Consider the following 18,222-nt stretch of genomic DNA (forward strand, 5'->3'; position numbering starts at 1 on the left):
GCCGAGGGGCCGGTGAGTGACAGGGACCCAGGCTGCGGGGTGCTATTGGGGGCTGGAAGTTGCGCGACGCTGGGCGCAGGGAATTGGGAAAGGGCAGACGGGGGGGCATTGCTGGGGGGGGAGGGGACTCCTACCATGTGGGGGGAATCACGTGGACCCCAGGATAATCGCAGTGGGGGGATTTGCTTATCCCCGGGACTGGGACCGAGCTGCGCTCAGCTCACAGCGGACACTGCTCAGGAGGTTGGGGACTCCCAGGGGCTGGCTGGCGCACACAGTGCTGGGTGTATGTCTGGGCAGGGGCCGTTTGGGCTGGCGGATCAGACCCCTCATGAAAGCCCTGGCCTCTTTCGGCCTGGATCCTTCTCCCCCTTTGCTGCGTGCTGCCCGGGTGAGACCCCGTGTGTGGGGACAGGCACTTTGCGGGGGAGGGGAAGCTCTTGCCCCTGGCACATATGGGTCCTTGTCTATGTGCCCTGAGTTCACAAGCCTGGTGCTGGCCTGGCTGGCAGTGCCGGGGGCAGAGGGGCGCTGGGCTGAGGGGGGAGGGGCTGTTCTGCCAGCCCCAGCCTGCCTGAGCTCCTGGGTGCCTCTCCCAGAGCGTCTGGTAGGAGGTGTGAGGGGCAGAACGGGATGTGTTCTAGGGCAGCCCCAGCCCGGTGCTGTCAGTGAGACGCAGCCTCGCGGCCCGGCCTGACGGGTCCCTCTGTTTCAGGGCATTGCTGGAACTCCAGGACATGTGCAGTCGCTCTCGCAGTCATGAACTTTGGTCTTCTCATTGCTGTTACTGCCCTGGCAGGTGAGTTCTCAGCCCCCCTGCCCCCTCTCTGCACGTCCCACCCCCCTGAAGCTGCCCTAGTCACAGCATCTCCTCCTGACCTGTCTGGCACCTGCCCCTGGGACAGAGGCTTCCTGGGGGATGCTCCTCCCAGAGCCGCCTCCTGCCCCCTCCCAGACCCTGCCCTGGGCACTCGCTGTGGGGGGAGGGTCTGACTGACACTAGCCCCACTCCCCCCAGTCCATCTCTGTGCACGTGGGGTGCCAGTGACTATTGTTGGGCTCCAGACGCAGTCACTGGGGGGAGGGATGATTGACAGGGCGGGTGCAGGGCAGCAGTGAGCTGGGCCCTCTGCCTGCAGCCCGTTGTCCTGAGGCACCAGCCTGGCCTGCCTGTGTCCCCGCGTCGTGCCTGGGGCCAGGCTGGCAGGTGCTGCCTGGGAATGTTAATTCATTGATAAAATGGAATTGGTGCAAATGGGTAATATCAGGGCACTGCAGGGTGTAGCAAGGGGCCTACCCTGGTGCTGGTCCCTGCAGTACATGACCAGAGTGACACTTGCTACACCAGCACCTCTGTGTGAGTGATTTGCAAGGATGAAGCTTTCTATCATTTTTTCCCATGTGTGTGCAGAATAACTTATCTGTGCACTGAGGCAGGTGCAGATGTGCACCACCTGCAGCAACACACACTGCCTGCTGTGGGCACCCAGCTCCTCAGTGGGGTGACACCTGAATTTCCCTGGGTGGCTGCCCAAGTGCTCAGCTCACACTTACAGGGAGCACTGCTCAGCATTATCACACCAGTTCAGAGGGTCTATTGCCAGCAGCATTGGCTCATGGTGTGTAAGATGAAATCTGGGAGCTTGGGGCTCCACCCTGCTGAGTTCAGGGAGCCCAGAATGCAGATGGAGATGGCACTAGTCAGAGGCTCCCAGCCCTGAACCGCTCCTTGCAGTGCCCTGGCCCTCTGAGGCAGTACGGGAAGGTGCCCACAGGCCTGGCACCTTTTCTCCTGGGGGCCGTATACGTCCATGTCCACCTCCAGTCTGTACAGGATGTGAAACCTGAAATTGTGCCCCTGAAGCAGCCCCCTGAGATCAGTGACACAGGGCACACGCTGAGCGGCGCCAGGAAGCATCATACGCGAGGCCTGCCCTGCTCCAGTCGTGCGCCAGCACTAGTGCGAACAGCACCCTGCACGGTGACCTCTCTGGAGGGTACAGGCCTTGGATCCCCCTGCCCCAGCTGCTAATGGCCCCCAAACCTGACTGTGTCCCAGCCACAGGGGAAGGCTTCAAACCAGCTACAGAGTCACTGGGGCAAGTGCACAAAAATGGCTGGAGGGGTTTGCAGCAGACTCCTCCCCCTGCCAGATTCCCCTGGGGCTGAGTGTGAGCAGGAGTGATTCGGGGGAGGGCTCAGGGGCGGGGGGCAGGGAGGGAAATCCCAAACTCACATGGTGTTTGGAACAGGAATGTCAGAACGTTTATTTTAATACTGCAGCGGCAACAAATGATCTGTCAGGCAATTGCTAAAATACTCCCTGGGGCGGGGCCGGCAGCCAGTGCAACACAAAGCGTGGGGTGCCAGAGCCGGGCTGCAAGGGGAGCCTGGGCCCACCACCGACAGAGGCTGCTCTAGCATCCTGACTGCCCCCCCCCCCCCGACCCTCCCAGCCTCCCTGTGCTCTTGTCTCTGGTACAGAGGCAACAGTGCAGGGGGTGGAAGGGCAGGCAGCTCCGGAGCTGGCTATTGAGCTGACTCCTCCTGAGCTCTGGCTCCCGCCTGTCCTCCTTGAGGCAGTGGGGGTGGGGGGAAGGAGGCTCTGCAGAACTGGCACATGCACAGAGCTAGTTGAAAAGCCATTTCTCAGTGTCGACTCCTGGAGCCTGCCTCCCTCATTCCCCCCTGCTGCTGCCACTGAGAGAGAGGCAGCAGCACAGGGGGGCAGGCGGCTGCATGGGAGCCCATACGTGTGGGGAGCTGGCATGAAAGCTGCTTCCCACTGGCCCCCCTCACCTTCCGCAGTGCTGCCTCTCCATACAGGCAGCAGCATGGGAGTTGGGGAGCAGGAGACTGTGTTATCCGGTGCTCCTGGGGAGCTTAACAAGCTGGTTTCTCCCAGCACCGGCTCCCACCTGCCCCCCTGCTGCTGCTTCTGTGGGAGGCATTGGCGGGGAGAGGCACTCAGTGTAAACTGATGTGTCCCTGATGGACAGTCACTGCACTTCTCTCAGTTACTCACCTGCTTTGAGTTGCGTGTCTGGCCCCAGGACTTGTGCCTGGGCTGCTCTGAGCTGTCCCTGCCCCCAGGCTGGGCGTGTCCCTTCCTGCCCGGCAAACGTCTCCCTCGCCCTGTGTCTGGCTGCGCTGGGAGCAACGGGCAGCGGGCGCTCGGCCTGGCGAAGGGCAGGGAGTTTGTTCCCCCCCCCCCCCCGCTCCTTAACCCCCTCCTGGGCAGCCCAGCGCAGCGGAGGGCAGGGGAGGGGCAGCGGCCCAGGCGAGCAGAACTCCTCGGGGAACTGGCCTGGCCAACCCTGCTGAACCCGCCTCTTACCCAGCATCACTCTCCTGCCGGCCCTGATCATGGTCCCCTCCCCCTGCAGCCCCCTGCTCTGACCCACAGCCTGGGCCCAGCCTTACGGGCTTAGACACACGAGGCCTTTGTCAGCTGTCTCCCTGTGGAGTGTGAACTGAGACAGTGGCCGGGTGCCATCGGGTCAGAGAACCCTCCCTGTGGGGCTGGATTCCCAGCATCCTCCTGGCTCCCTCTCCTCTCCCCCACAGCAGCTACTAGGCATCAGAGGAGTCTCAGCAGCCTGGGGTGCCAGGATCGTTTCTCCCCACCCACGGGCAGGTCCTCTCACCCCACCTCTTCCTGTCTCGTTTCAGTGTCGTTATCTGGGCGCTCCCCAGCTGTGCAGGGCCCCGCATGCCTGGATGGCTGGGTCGGCTACCAGGGGAAATGCTTCTATTTCTCCAAGGGCGAAGGGAACTGGACCTACAGCCGGAGCCGCTGCTCTGCCCTAGGGGCATCCCTGGCTGCGATCGACAACGAGCAGGAAATGGTGAGAGACTCCTCGCTCTGGCCTGGCCTGGGCTCTGCCCTGCGGGGGAGGAGCAGCTTGGAGCCCAGAGCCAATGGACTTTCCAGCCCTGAATGCCCGGCTGGGCTGGGCTAGGCTGGGCTGGGCCCAGGGCCCCTCTGGTATCAGTGACTGCTGGGCTGGCCCCGGTGTCTGCTGGGCTGCCTGGAGCTGGAGGGGGCTGAGACCCCAGTGTGGCTGGAAGAGCCAGTGCCCCAGGGTAGGGAAGAGCAGCCAGCTAAGGGTGGGAGAGGGGTCCTCTTGGTCCTGGTCCCTCCCAGCATCCCCTGCTCTGATCATCTCTTTCCGGGTATGTCTACACTACAAAGTTAATTCGAACTAACAGACGTTAGTTCGAATTAACTTTGATAGGCGCTACACATGCAAACCGCTAGTTCAAACTTAATTCGAAGTAGCGGAGTGCTTAATTCGAACTAGGTAAACCTCATTCCACGAGGACTAACGCCTAGTTCGAATTAAGTAGTTTGAATTAAGGGCTGTGTAGCCACTTAATTCGAACTAGTGGGAGGCTAGCCCTCCCCAGCTTTCCCTGGTGGCCACTCTGGGCACCACCAGGGAAACTCTTCTGCCCCCCTCCCGGCCCTGGAGCCCTTAAAGGGGCACAGTCTGGCTACGGTGCCCGTGCCAGGCGTAAGCCTGCCAGCACCCAGCCAGCAGACCCTGCACCTGGCACGGCACGAACCAGCCACCTGCTGCCACCCAGCCCTCCGCCTCTTCCTGGGATCAGGCTGGCGGCTCCCAGGAGCCTGCCCGGGGCTGCAAGAGGCAGGCGCCTGCCTGGTCTAGTGCAGAGATCATGGACCTCATCCACAACCTCTGCACTAGGCACAGGAAAGTGGCCGTCTAGGGCAGGATAGCTGCCAGCCTGGCCACCCAGGAGCAGGTTTGCATTAAAATCAAGGTGGTCCAGTGAGACCCCCGACCCTGAACCCTGAGCTTACAACGGCCGTACTGGGTCAGACCAAAGGTCCATCTAGCCCAGAAGCCTGTCTGCCGACAGCAGCCAACACTAGATACCCAGGAGGGGATGGACCGAAGACAATGACCAAGCCATTTGTCTCGTGCCATCCATCTCCAGCCTTCCACAAACAGAGGCCAGGGACACCATTTCTACCCCCTGGTTAATACCACTCCATGGACCCAGCCTCCATGAATTTATCTAACTCTGTTCTAATTCTAGCCTTCACAACCTCCTGCAGCAAGGAGTTCCACAGGTTGACTATTTGCTTTGTGAAGAACAACTTTCTGTTATTAGTTTGAAGCTTGCTACCCATTCATTTCATTTGGTGTCCTCTAGTCCTTCTACTTTGGGAACTAATGAAGAACTTTTCTTTATGCACCCTCTCCACACCACTCATTCTTTTATAGACCTCTCTCATATCCCCCTTCAGTCTCCTCTTTTCTAAGCTGAAAAGTCCCAGTCTCTTTAGCCTCTCTTCATATGGGACCTGTTCCAAACCCCTGATCATTTTAGTTGCCCTCCCCTCTCCCACCCTCTGTCTTCCCCTCTCCTATCTCCTTTTCCCAGTCTCCCCGAGTTTTGTTCAATAAAGAGAGTTTCTATTTTTGACCACACATGTCCTTTATTTTGTACATCAGGAAGGGGTGGCTAGGGATGGGTAAGTGGAAGGAGGTGAGGGAGGAATGGGGTATGAGCCCCCGATGGGGAGGACTGGGGTGGCTCTGCGGGCTCCTCGGGGTGGAAACTCTCCTGCAGCCCCCCGATTGACCCCCCCGGATGGCAGCCTGCGGCAAGTGCAGCTGGGCTGATGGCCGAGTGCTGTGATCTGCCAAGTGTGGGCACTCAGGGCACTCCAAGCCAGGACTGCTTTGCAAGCGGGGAACCGCTGAGAACTGTCTGTCTGGGGTGGGGGTCGGGTCCCTTTAAGCACAACCCTCGGCTAGCCTGAGACAGCAGCTCCATGCTCTAAGTCCTCATCTGATGCCCTGCCGGCACTGCTTCCGGCCAGCCTTAACCTCGGTTCAGGGTCCACTCAATTAGCATTTTGCTAATTCGAACTAGTTTTTAGGTCTAGATGCACTAGTTTGAATTAGCTTAGTTCGAATTAGCTAATTCGAATTAAGTTAGTTCAAATTAGTGCTGTAGTGTAGACATACCCTCCTTCCCCTAGGAGGGCTGGAGGGAGCCCAGCTGCCCTGTCAGGGGAGGGTTTCACACGGAGCCTGGCCCAGCATGGTGGGTGGGGGAGCTTGGACCTGGCAGTTCCCAAGAGCGGCCCCAGCCCTGGGGAGGTTGGGGTGGGGGGAATTGGGTTTGGGGGGGGGAGGGTTAATAAGGCCCTGACACTCCCTCCCCCTCTGCTGTTCTAGACTTTCCTGCTGCGCCATAAAGGCAAATTCGACCACTGGATCGGCCTCCAAAGGGGCCCAGGGCAGCTCTGGAAATGGGCCAACGGCACCGAATTCAACATCTGGTGAGTCTTTGCCCCCCTCTCTGTGAACTCCCTGGGCTTTGGGTCCCCAGTGTCTGAGGTACCCAGTTCAGGCTGAGCCCCCCCAGCCAGAGCTGTGGGAGCAGCCAGAGAGCACTTGGGGGCGTGTGCTCAGTGTGCTAGTGACGGGTGCCATCTGGTGTCTCGGGCCAAAGCCTCCTCATCTGTCTGGCTGTAACGTGGCCCCTGAATCTGTAACGAGGCATCAACACTGCTGAATCCAGAGAGTCATAAGCTTTGGGTTCCTGGGGCTGCCATTGGAACAGGAATCAGGTAGAGATGGGCTCAGATGGTATCCCCAGCCTGATTTCAGTGGGAGCTGGGTGGGTTCAAATACCCAACCCCCCACCTGAGCCGATCGCAGGGGGCGAACCCTAGAATGGCAGATTAGGCTACAGTGGTGGGGATGGGGTGTAAAAATCTCACCTCAAGCTGCACCATGGAATCTCTAAATAGAAATTTCCCTGCCTGAACCCTGAGAGCACAGCAGTAGGGAAGTGCCACCAAGCACCGGACCAGCCTGGTGAGTGTGGTTGTGAGAAGAACAGAGAGATGAGAGATGCTGCAAAGGCAGAAACCCCAGTAATACAGGAGGGTTTCAGCTCTCCCCATGTTGCCTGGGAACACATCACTCCAGGATGGGAGGCAGAGATCAGATTTCTAGACAGCATCAGTAACTGCTTCTTGGAAGCAACTGGTGAGTCTTTGTCCTGCAGCCCGTGAGAGGAGCGGCAGTTCTGAATGGAGCACAGGATCTGGTCCCAGAGTGAACATAGCTGGACCGATTGGTAACAGTGATCTTAAGTAATTGCATTTAACATCACTTTAGTGGGGAAATGTCAAAGAACCCCCCACAGCAGCATTTATTTGAAGAAGGAAAATGCAGGACAACTGCATAAAAATTAGAAGTTACATAAATGGGAATAAAAAGGGTCAGTGAAATGCCTGCAAACTGCATGGAGATTGTAAGGACCAACCTGGACCTCGCACCCTTGGGACATAGGACAGATAAAGGGATCCCAGAATGTAAGAACATTAGGGCGCTCTTTCAGTGGAAGACAGTATAGGGGACAGTGATCACGAAATAATAGAGTTCATGATCTTAAGGAAAGGTAGAAGGGAGACCAGCACAATTGAGGTAATGGATTTCAGGAAGGCAGATTTTGATAAGCTCAGAGAACTTGTAGGTAAGGTCCCATGGGAAGCAAGACTGAAGGGAAAAACAACTGAGGAGAGTTGGAAGTATTTCAAAGGGACGTTGTTAAGGGCCCAAAAGCAAACAATTCCGCTGTGTAGGAAAGATAGAAAATATGGCAAAAGACCAGCTTGGCTTAACAAGGAGATCTTGCATGATCTCAAAATAAAAAAGGAGTCCTATAAAAAATGGAAACTAGGACAACTAACAAAGGATGAATATAGGCAAGCAACACGGGAATGCAGGGGCAAGATTAGAAAGGCAAAGGCACAAAATGAGATCAAACTAGCTACAGGCATAAAGGGAAACAAGAAGACCTTTTATAAATACATTAAAAGCAAGAGGAAGACCAAGGACAGGGTAGGCCCACTGCTTAGTGAGGAGAGAGAAGCAGTAACAGGGAACTTGGAAATGGCGGAGATGCTCAATGACTTCTTTGTTTCGGTCTTCACCGAGAAGTCTGGAGGTGTGCCTAACGTAGTGAATACAAGCAGAGAGAGGGTAAGTTTAGAAGATAGGATACACAAAGAACAAGTTAAAAATCACTTAGGAAAGTTAGATGTCAGCAAGTCACCAGGTCCTGATGAAATGCATCCCAGGATACTCAAGGAGCTGATAGAGGAGGTATCTGAGCCTTTAGCTACGATCTTTGAAAAATCATGGCAGACGGGGAGATTCCAGAAGACTGGAAAAGGGCAAATATTGTGCCCATCTATAAAAAGGGGAATAAGAACAACCCAGGAAACTACAGACCGGTCAGTTTAACGTCTGTCCCAGGGAAGATAATGGAGCAGGTAATTAAGGAAATCATATGCAAACACTTGGAAGGTAATAAAATGATAGGGAATAGCCAGCATGGGCTTGTGAAGAACAAGTCATTCCAAACTAATCTGATAGCTTTCTTTGATAAGATAACGAGCCTTGTGGATAAGGGAGAAGCGGTGGATGTCATATACCTAGACTTTAGTAAGGCATTTGATACGGTCTCGCATGATATTCTTATTGATAAACTAGGCAAATATAACTTAGATAGGGCCACGATAAGGTGGGTGCATAATTGGCTGGATAACCGTAGTCAGAGAGTTGTTGTTAACGGTTCTAAATCCTGCTGGAAAGGGATAACAAGTGGAGTTCCTCAAGGGTCTGTTTTGGGACCCGTACTGTTCAATATCTTCATCAATGATGTAGATATTGGGATAAAGAGTACGCTTATTAAGTTTGCAGATGATACCAAACTGGGTGGGGTTGCAACTTCTTTGGAGGATAGAGACATAATTCAAAATGACCTTAGCAAGTTAGAGAAATGGTCAGAGGTAAACAGGATGAGGTTTAATAAAGAGAAATGCAAAGTGCTCCACTTAGGAAGGAACAATCAGTTCCATACATACAAGATGGGAAGCGACTGTCTAGGAAGGAGCATGGCAGAAAGGGATCTAGGGGTCATAGTGGACCACAAGTTGAATATGAGTCAACAGTGTGATGCTGTTGCAAAAAAAGCAAATATGTTTCTAGGCTGTATCAACAGGTGTGTTGTAAACAAAACTCGTGAAGTCATTCTGCCGCTCTACTCTGCACTAGTTAGGCCTCAGCTGGAGTACTGTGTCCAGTTCTGGGCGCCACATTTCAAGAAAGATGTGGAGAAATTGGAAAGGGTACAGAGAAGAGCGACAAGAATGATTAAAGGTTTAGGGAACATGACCTATGAAGCCAGGCTTCATGAACTGGGCTTTTTTAGTTTGGAAAAAAGAAGATTAAGGGGGGACATGATAGCGGTTTTCAAATATCTAAAAGGGTGTCACAAGGAGGAAGGAGAAAATTTGTTCCTCTTGGTTTCTGAGGACAGGACAAGGAGTAATGGGCTTCAAGTGCAGCAGGGGAGGTTTAGATTGGACATTAGGAAAAAATTCCTAACTGTCAGGGTGGTCAAATATTGGAATAAATTGCCAAGGGAGGTGGTGGAATCTCCCTCTCTGGAGATATTTAAGAACAGGTTAGATAGACATCTGTCAGGAATGGTGTAGACGGAGCTTGGTCCTGCCTTGAGGGCGGGGGGCTGGACTCGATGACCTCTTGAGGTCCCTTCCAGTCCTATGATTCTATGATTCTATGAGTGGCAAAGGTACCTAACTCAGTTGCCACATGTCAAGGGTTCAAACCCCACACTGGCACCCTTGGGACATAGGACTGATAAGAGGGTCCCAGAATGTGGGAACATTGAGGGGCTCCTCCAGTGGTGCAGTGGATAAGGTTAGGGTATATTATCCCCGACCCCAAACACTTAAAAAATTACAACGAAAAAGCCACTTTAGCTAAACAGAGAAAGAGGCACTGGTGGAAGGGTTACTACTTTGAAAATTGGAAGCCAAATCCTAGTAAGGAAAATAGAAGGTCAAGTGTACAGTTTCAATGAGGCAGGTCCAGAAAGCATTTGTTGAACGACGAGTCAAAGTGACAGCACAGAGGTTTTTTTTGTTTTTTGTTTTTGTCAGAAGCAGGAAACCTTCCACACAGTGATGAAGGGAGGGAGGAATAACAAGACCTTTGAGGTGCTAAAGAAGCATCCAGTGGACTCGGCCATTGCAGGGCAGCTGAGTGAATTCTTTGCATCCATTGTCCCTGCAGAGGATGTGGGGAAGGTGTCATCCCCCCTCCCCACCCCCCAAGCATTCTTGTTAGAGGAGAAGGCTGAGGAACTGAGCCAGACTGAGGTGTCAGATGTTTTGGAACGAGCTAAACAGCAGTAAGACACCAAGACCAGATGGTCTTCACCTATGAATTCTGAAGCCTTCCTGAACATCCTGCTGCGCTGTGGCACTTTACTGAGCCACATAGGATTATCAGAAAGTCTAAGCATGCTGTAGCCTCTGGCTCGCCCTTGTCCACATATTTGCTTATACCTGTGGTAAGGCCTCCTGGCCCGAGCCTGCACCTGCTGCACCCTAGTGCCTAGCCCAGAGCCCACAGCTGTCACCCTCTCCTGCATCCCAACTCTGTGCACCAGCCGAGCGCTCCCTTCTTCACCCTGCTGCCTCCCACACCTTGCACCTCCTCCATTCGTACAGTAGGAATGTATGGCCTTGTGAAGGGGCACCTACCCTGTACTGGCCCTTTAAGGGTAAAACCCAGCCCTGGGGAGGGGCTGAGCTTACCCATTAGGGCCCAGCTTGCCTGGATCCAGCCTCCAAGGCTTTGATTTGTCACTTGTGCGTGGCTCCTGACTGATTATTTTTTTCCTGTGGTTCAGTGGCCCTGACCCCAAAAAAGGTTCCCCAGCTCTGGCTTATCAGAAGCAAATGGGAACTTTTTCAAGGGAGAAGGCAATATGCTGCATTTTTTGAGAATACAGTAAACAAATAGTTAGCATCTGCTTTATAAAGACAAGCCTGTCGTACAGACACACACAGGTCCTGCAGATAGTGTGTAGTTACCAGTCTGTTGTGGCTCATGTCTGTCCTGTTGGCCAGGCAAGGCTGAACGAGTGAGAATTCGGGGTTCCTCTGAGGCTTGGCTGCAGGACTGGACCCAGAGTCTTACTAGCCAGAGCCCCCTACTTTTACATCTTCAGAAGAGGAGGCAAGTTAGTCTTTAAGGTGCTACTAGACTATTTGTTGTTTTTTAAGGCTTTCCAGTTACAGACTAACAAAACATTTAGGCTACGTCTAAACTAGCACGATTTTCCGCAAATGCTTTTAACGGAAAAGTTTTCTGTTAAAAGCATTTGCGGAAAAGAGCATCTAGATTGGCATGGATGCTTTTCCACAAAAGCACTTTTTGCGGAAAAGCATCCGTGCCAATCTAGACGCGCTTTTCTGCAAAAAAGCCCCAATCGCCATTTTTGCGATTGGGGCTTTTTTGTGCAAAACAAATCTGAGCTGTCTACACTAGCCCTTTTGTGCAAAAGCTTTGCACAAAAGGACTTTTGCCCGAATGGGAGCAGCATAGTATTTCCGCAGGAAGCACTGATTTCAGACAGTAGGAAGTCAGTGTTCTTGCGGAAATTCAATCGGCCAGTCTAGACGCAGCCGTAGATGGGATCATGAGCTTTCATGGGCACAGCCCACTTCTTCAGATGACTGGACCAAAAACTCATGAGCCCATCTACATGTTTTGTTAGTCTTTAAGGTGCTACTAGACTATTTGTTAAGTATCAGAGGGGTAGCCGTGTTAGTCTCCATCTGCAAAAGCAACAAGGAGTCCAGTGGCACCTTATAGACTAACAGATTTATTGGAGCATGAGCTTTCGTGGGCAAAATCCCACTTCATCAGACGCCAGGAGCCCCCCACTCAAGATGTTGTGGGTTACGTCATTGCCATTCCAGCAGAGCTCTGCTGGCAGGGTGCTGGTGCCTCCCCCTGCACACCCCAGCCATGTGACCAGGTGGGCGGGGGTGTGGGTATCCTGTCTCTGGGATGTCTTAGCCCACCCAGAGCCAGAGGCTGGAGGTCTGGGGGTGGGGAGATCCCAGCCTGCCCAGAGTGGTGCTGGGCCTCCTCCCAGTCCAGTACCTGCTACTGAGCCAGCATGAGACCATGGGTGACATTTGCCTGTGGGTCAGGATCCTGCCCTGTGCAGAGGTGGGGCTGCGGCTCTGGTGGGAAGCTGGGTGTGAGCGGCTGGGTCACACCATGGCCCCAGGGTCTGTGCTGCTGCCATTTTTAGCTCCAGCCTGGCCTGCTGGATACCTGGCCTGAGAGCTGATGTCAAATGCCTGCCCTAGCTCATGTGCAGCATCACCTGCTGCTCCTCACCATGTGCTGCTCCCCTGGAACTTGCGCCAGGGCAGTTTGGGTGCTGGGGCAGCTGGGTGGGGAGTGGGACCTGGGGTTAAAACATCCCCTTGGTGTAAATGCTCCATGGTGGCCAGTTCCTCTTAGAACCTCACCTGGTTCTGCTGCCGCACTGCCCCCCGTGGAACTGTCCCCTTCGGCTAGGAGGCCGGAAGGGGAACTGAGGGGCTGTGAATGCAGCAGCTCCCTGCCCCATACCAGTGTTGCTCCGTCTGTGATGGACAGGAAACACTCAGCCCCTGCCTGACACCCGCTCCCTGGCTTCTGCCCTGCAGGTTTAAAATCCGAGAAGGAGGTGACTGCGCGTATCTGAATGAAATCAGGGTTGGCAGCCTGCGATGTGCCAGCGAGAGACACTGGATCTGCAGCAAACCTGATGCACTTAAAGCAGCAAAGGCAATTCCAGCGGGAGGAGACTCATAATGGAAGTGTTTCTAGAATTAGCCCGGGGAAAGCTGGACTGATCTTTCTTCAGCATCACACCTGAGCCATTCCAGTGCCAGGGGCTGGTCTGAGGCTCTCTGGGTGAAAAACACAAAAGCCATTTGTACATTTTGTCCTCTCTCCTCTGCTGCCTATTTTCCTTGCCAGTGATCAGCCTTTCCCACCTGGCGAGGGGTGTTGGGATCTTCCCTGAGCAGAGAGCTGCAGCACCACCCTCAGCTTTCCCTGGGGTGGGTCTTTGCTCATGGTTCGGTCTGTGAACCCTAGCTGTTGTGTTTTCTCAATTTAATGCTGATGTTGTTCACCTCATTTTCTTAAACATTTTCTACTATACTGTGCTTCCGAGAGGGGAAGTATTGCCTCTTTGAGGTACCGGGAGGAGGGGGGGAATGAGATTTCCCAGGTCACTGGGTGCGGGCTCAAGCCAGCAGGGGTGGCAGGTTTGTATAATTTTTGGTGGTGCCCAGAATGGGTCTAGTCCCTCACCTCCCCTGCCCGTCCACCCACCCTGTAAGGCTTGTAAGCCAATATAATGTATATACCATTTCATATTTAGCTAAAAGCCATTCTGTATAACAAAAAGCCATTTCAGTTTCTTGTGTCTGCACGAGGGAGTGAACTGGCCTTCACCGAGGTGGGGAGAGACCAGAGGGATGCGCTGTTGGAATGTGTTAATGAACTATTTTGAACTGAAGCTCAAACTCCCTTTTAACCTGTTTCTTTCTATGCTGATAATAATTCCTCTTTGAAGCTCTCTTTGATTTCTTGCCCTAACGTCAAACTTGTTTGGTTAAGGGTATAAAATACTAGGATTGATTGTATTAAGCAGCCTTACTGGGCCCGACTTTGCTGGGACCACGTTTGGCTCACTTTGCTTTTATTGGCCAATAAAACTGTCTGTTTAGCTGCGTAAACTGAGGCGTTTGCTTCAACAATAAGTTTTATTAAATAATGTAAAAATGGACTGGAAACCATAAATGTTTAACAGTTTCCCTTTATTGCACAATATCCCTATCGTAAGAAAAATTTATTTAACTAAGAATATCAGCGTTATTCATACTCTTTTGAATATGGAAACAACCAAGCACTCTTTGATCAATAACCCTCAAAAGTAAATACTTTCTAAAATTAAAACAACTGTAGCCTCTTCTTTTGCAAAGTTCTTCAAGTCCCCACCCTTCTGGGAGCTGAGGGGGTGGCTTTTCCATTTATAACAGATTTTGGAACAATATTTTGTATAAAATTTTAACTCAGTCGTTGGAGAAAATTGGTTTTACTATTTTTTTTAATTGCAATAAATGACAAAGATTGAGTGTGGTCTGAGCGCAGAGATTCTTACCTATATCTTTTTTATAAAAAACCAATAAAATGCTCCCGGAGAATAAGTTAGCTAATCTGGCACTTTTTTTCTGACATAAGAGTTTTGCTATGGCTTGTAGACTGCTATCAAAGTGCATGTTGGAATAAGATTCAAATATTTATTAGAAACTCTTTGTTCATTTTTTCACTTCTTGTAAATACTTTGACCTCCCATCTTTCTGCTGTTGGGTGAATTACATTATCTACAGCACCTACAGTCATGGCCCTGGAGCCAATATGTAGGGCCTTTTAAAGCTCAGTTACCTAGAATTGATTAAAAATTCCAGTTAACAAACATACATTGTGGCAACAACGTTGATGAATTCTAACCATCTTTTTATCGCTAAATTGTATCCTCATAGTTATCACTTTTTAGTTAAGTGGTTAGTATTCTTTTTGCACAATGTAGGCTTATATTTTATTTGGGTGACTATCTAGTGTTTTTATCCAAGAGATAAACGTGGCAGACAGTAGTGACTCCAGATGTTCTTATGTTTCAGGTATTGTTACATACGTTCTGCAGGTATGTTAGAATGGGTGTTTTTGGATATGTAATACGTTCTGTTATAGGGTATGTCTACACTACAAAATTAATTTGAAATAACAGCTGTTATTTCGAATTAACTTTAATAGCGTCTACACATACAAACCACTATTCTGAAATTAATTTGAAATAGTGGAGCCTTTATTTCAAATTTGGTAAATCTCATTCTATGAGGAATAACACCAAATTCAAAATAGCTAATTCAGGATAAGTTCTGTGTAGACACTTAATTTGAATTAGGGGGCCTCTTGCCCTTCCCAGGGAGCCCTTCTGGCCACTCTGGGCACAAACAGGAAAACTCATCTGCTCCCTCCCAGAGCCATTAAAGGGGAAGACTCTGGCCACAGTACCTGTGCCAGTTGCCAGCCTGCCAGCACACAGCCAGCAGACCATGCACCTGGCACACCATCAGCCAGCCACCCGCTGCCACCCAGCCCTCCACCGCTCCCCAGGACCAGGCTGGAAGTTCCCAGGAGCCTTCCAAGGGTGGCAAAAGGCAGGCACCTTCCTAGTCTAGTGCAGATATTGTGGGCCTCATTGAGGCTTGGGGGGAGGCCTCCAATGCCCATGATCTCTGCACTAGGTGCAGGAATATGGCCATCTACAGCCGCATGGCTGTCAGCCAGGCCACCAGAGTCCACATGTGCAGCCAGGAGCAGGTGGGGACAAAAGTTAAGGAGCTGCGGCAGGCCTGTGCCAGGGCCTCCAACCGGGGGCTGACCCAGAGGACTGCCCCTACTATGAGGCCTTGGAATGTATCCTGGGGGGTCAGACGGTCTGTGCCCCCCTGGTCCTCATTGACCACGGGGCAGAGGACCCTGCCTCGATACAGGAAGAGGAGGACGACGGCAGCCAGGAGCCTGCAGGGACCATGCCCAGCACCCAGGACCCCCGAGCCATCCCAGAGAGCCCGTCAGCAGCCTCATCCGAGGCCGGGGAGGCCTCCACATGTGAGTGACATCACGGTCTCCTTATGCAGGGCGAGGGGGAGCCCAGGAACTGTGCGCGTGGGCCTTGATGGCCACAGAGCAGGCGGCAACTTGTTCATCTGCCATGCCATCCAGGACATGTGGCCCCAGCTAGGTGCCATGCAGGGGCCCTGGCTTGTTCCCACACACATCTACGTGTGAAGGCACATGATAGGCTCCTGACCTCAGAGACAGACACTGCACACTGCCCTCCCTCCAGACACCCCCTCTACACAGAAGCAGGCACATCTCCCCCTACCACACACACACACCACATTAGAGGCAGCACAGGGTCTGGGGTGTAGTCCTGGGCCAGCTCACACTCCCGGGGATAGCAGGAGGTGATGATGCAGATACCTGCCGTCCTCGCCTTGCGGAGGGCGGCTGGGTTTCACCCACTGTGTCCCCAGGGAGAACTGACCACTTCTCTTGTTTCTCTGCAGCTGCAGAACCTGTGAGTGCAGGACGCACCACCCCGCCTGGACCATCCACCCGCACCCAGGCCAGCAGGCGCACCCGCAACCTGGAGGAGTTCCAGAAGCAGCAGCTGTGGTTACAGGGACAGCAGATCCACAGCTAGGAGCAGTGGGTTCAAGAGGACCTGCAGCTGTAGCGGGAGAGCTTCCAGGAGCTACTAGAGCAGGGCTGTGCCCTCCACAAGCACCTGCAGGCTCTGGTGGATTGATTGAAGATCCCCAACCCTGAGCTTCCTCTCTCCCTTCCTTTCCTTGCCTCCCCCTTCCAGCTCCCTCCTCCCAGGTTTCGCCTCTCCCACCCTCTCTCTTCCCCTTTTCCACCCCAGCTATGTAAAATAAAGACTTTTTTTGTGGCAACACAGGTGTTTTTATTGTAGATCAGGAAGAGGGGTTAGGGAGGGGAAAGGGAAGGAAGTGGGGGGTGGAATGTAAGGCACAAGGCCCCAGTGGGGCACGCCAGGGGGACTTCAGATCTCGTCCACCTGGAAGCTCTCCCGCAGGGCTTCCTGGATGTGGACAGCCCCTCAAAGGGCCTCCCGGCTGGTAGACATGCGGGGCTGTGCATACTGGCCAGCCAGGTGGTCAGCCTCTGCCATCCAGGCTGGCAGGAAAGCCTCCCCCTTCCTCTCCCATACTGTGTACATTTGCCCATTGTAACCATGAAAAATTGCTCTTTTGAGACTGCCATTCTAATCAAGCTTAAAAGATCCATAATTTTGGTCCATTAAACTGAATGCAGTCAGTTAAGATAAACTAATTTGCATGTGTACTCTATTACATGGTTTCTTGGGTCTGGAAGAAAAAATGCGATGAAACATTTTCAGTAATCATGAGGCTAGAGTTGACTCTGTTTTAACAATAACAATTAGCTGATTCCTAATATCTAATCAGTTGTGCTCAGTTAATGAGTGTAAATCAAAATAATTCGGAGTCGTCAGCAGATTTACTCTATGTATATATTCATTTAAATAGGCAGGACTTGGCCCTGTGTTTACATTTAAGGTTTATTTTTATAAATTAGAAGTGATATTTGCACAGAGTTTAAGAAAACAGGGTTGTTTAATTAGTAATTAATATCTCAAACATTACCAAAAACATTTCTCTTAGCCTGCAGGGACAGGCTGGATCTCCCTGATCCGGCACCCCTGGACTTGATTGGTCCCAAACCAAGGAGTTTCCTATGGGAGGTCAGTGAAGACCCAAGGGCACTTGGCCCGGCTCCTCTCCCAGTCCCAGCTGGGTCCTCGGCCTCCTGCTGTCAACCTGGCTCTGCTGCTGGAGTTCTCTTGTCTGGCAACATCTATGATTCTGCTGCCATAGTCCCCCCTCCCCCTCCACACACACATATTGCTCCAACCACAGGGTCCCCAAGGATGCCAAACCATAGATGTTGCCAGACTAGTCAGTCCGAGTATGTCTACACTACAAAGTTAGTTCGAACTAACTTTAATAGGCGCTACACTAGCGCTCCGTTAGTTCGAACTTAATTCGAACTAACGGAGCGCTTAGTTCAAACTAGGTAAACCTAATTTTACGAGGATTAAGCCTAGTTCGAACTAGCTAGTTCGAATTAAGGGCTGTGTAGACCCTTAATTCGAACTAGTGGGAGGCTAGCCCTCCCCAGCTTTCCCTGGTGGCCACTCTGGCCAACACCAGGGAAACTCATCTGCCCCCCTCCCGGCCCCGGAGCCCTTAAAGGGGCACGGGCTGGCTACACACTTTGTGCCAGTTGCAAGGCTGCCAGCACCCGTGCCAGCAGACCCTGCATCTGCCACACCATGAGCCAGCCACCCGAGGACTCCCAGCCCTCCACTGCTCCCCAGGACCAGCCTGGCGGCTCCCAGGAGCCTGCCCAGGGGCGCAAAAGGCGGGCGCCCGCTTGGTCAAGTGCGGAGATCGTGGACCTCATCGAGGTTTGGGGGAGGGCCTCCAATGTCCACGATCTCTGCACTAGCCACAGGAACGCGGCCGTCTACGGACGCATGGCTGCCAGCCTGGCCGCCAGGGGCCACCAGCGCAGCCGGGAGCAGGTGCGCTGCAAAATCAAGGATCTGCAGCAGTCCTACTCCCGGGCTTGCCTGCCAGGGGCCGACCCGGAGGCCTGCCCC

The 18,222-nt window shown here is 52.8% G+C and overlaps 1 protein-coding gene across 2 annotated transcripts in view; it reads left to right on the forward strand.

Annotated features, from left to right (window-relative positions):
- The window catches only part of LOC149522164 (uncharacterized), a 34,740-nt gene extending 17,154 nt beyond the window's left edge, over positions 1-17,586 (forward strand). Inside the window, exons 4-8 of one of the 2 annotated variants that reach the window (XR_016347266.1) lie at positions 716-799; positions 3,673-3,848; positions 6,219-6,322; positions 12,599-13,301; positions 13,707-17,586. Coding sequence is in view for 1 of the 2 variants with exons in the window: in XM_089770493.1 (XP_089626619.1) it covers positions 716-799; positions 3,673-3,848; positions 6,219-6,322; positions 12,599-12,746 (512 nt within the window). In the remaining variant the exon portion in view is untranslated. Of the gene's footprint in view, positions 1-715; positions 800-3,672; positions 3,849-6,218; positions 6,323-12,598; positions 13,309-13,706 lie in introns of those variants that run through there. The other variant, XM_089770493.1, reaches the window with a different exon arrangement.
- Positions 17,587-18,222: the final 636 nt, after the last annotated feature.

This window comes from Pelodiscus sinensis, chromosome 19 (genome assembly GCF_052426305.1).
Source record: "Pelodiscus sinensis isolate ZL-2025 chromosome 19, ASM5242630v1, whole genome shotgun sequence".
Lineage (NCBI taxonomy): Eukaryota > Metazoa > Chordata > Testudines > Trionychidae > Pelodiscus > Pelodiscus sinensis.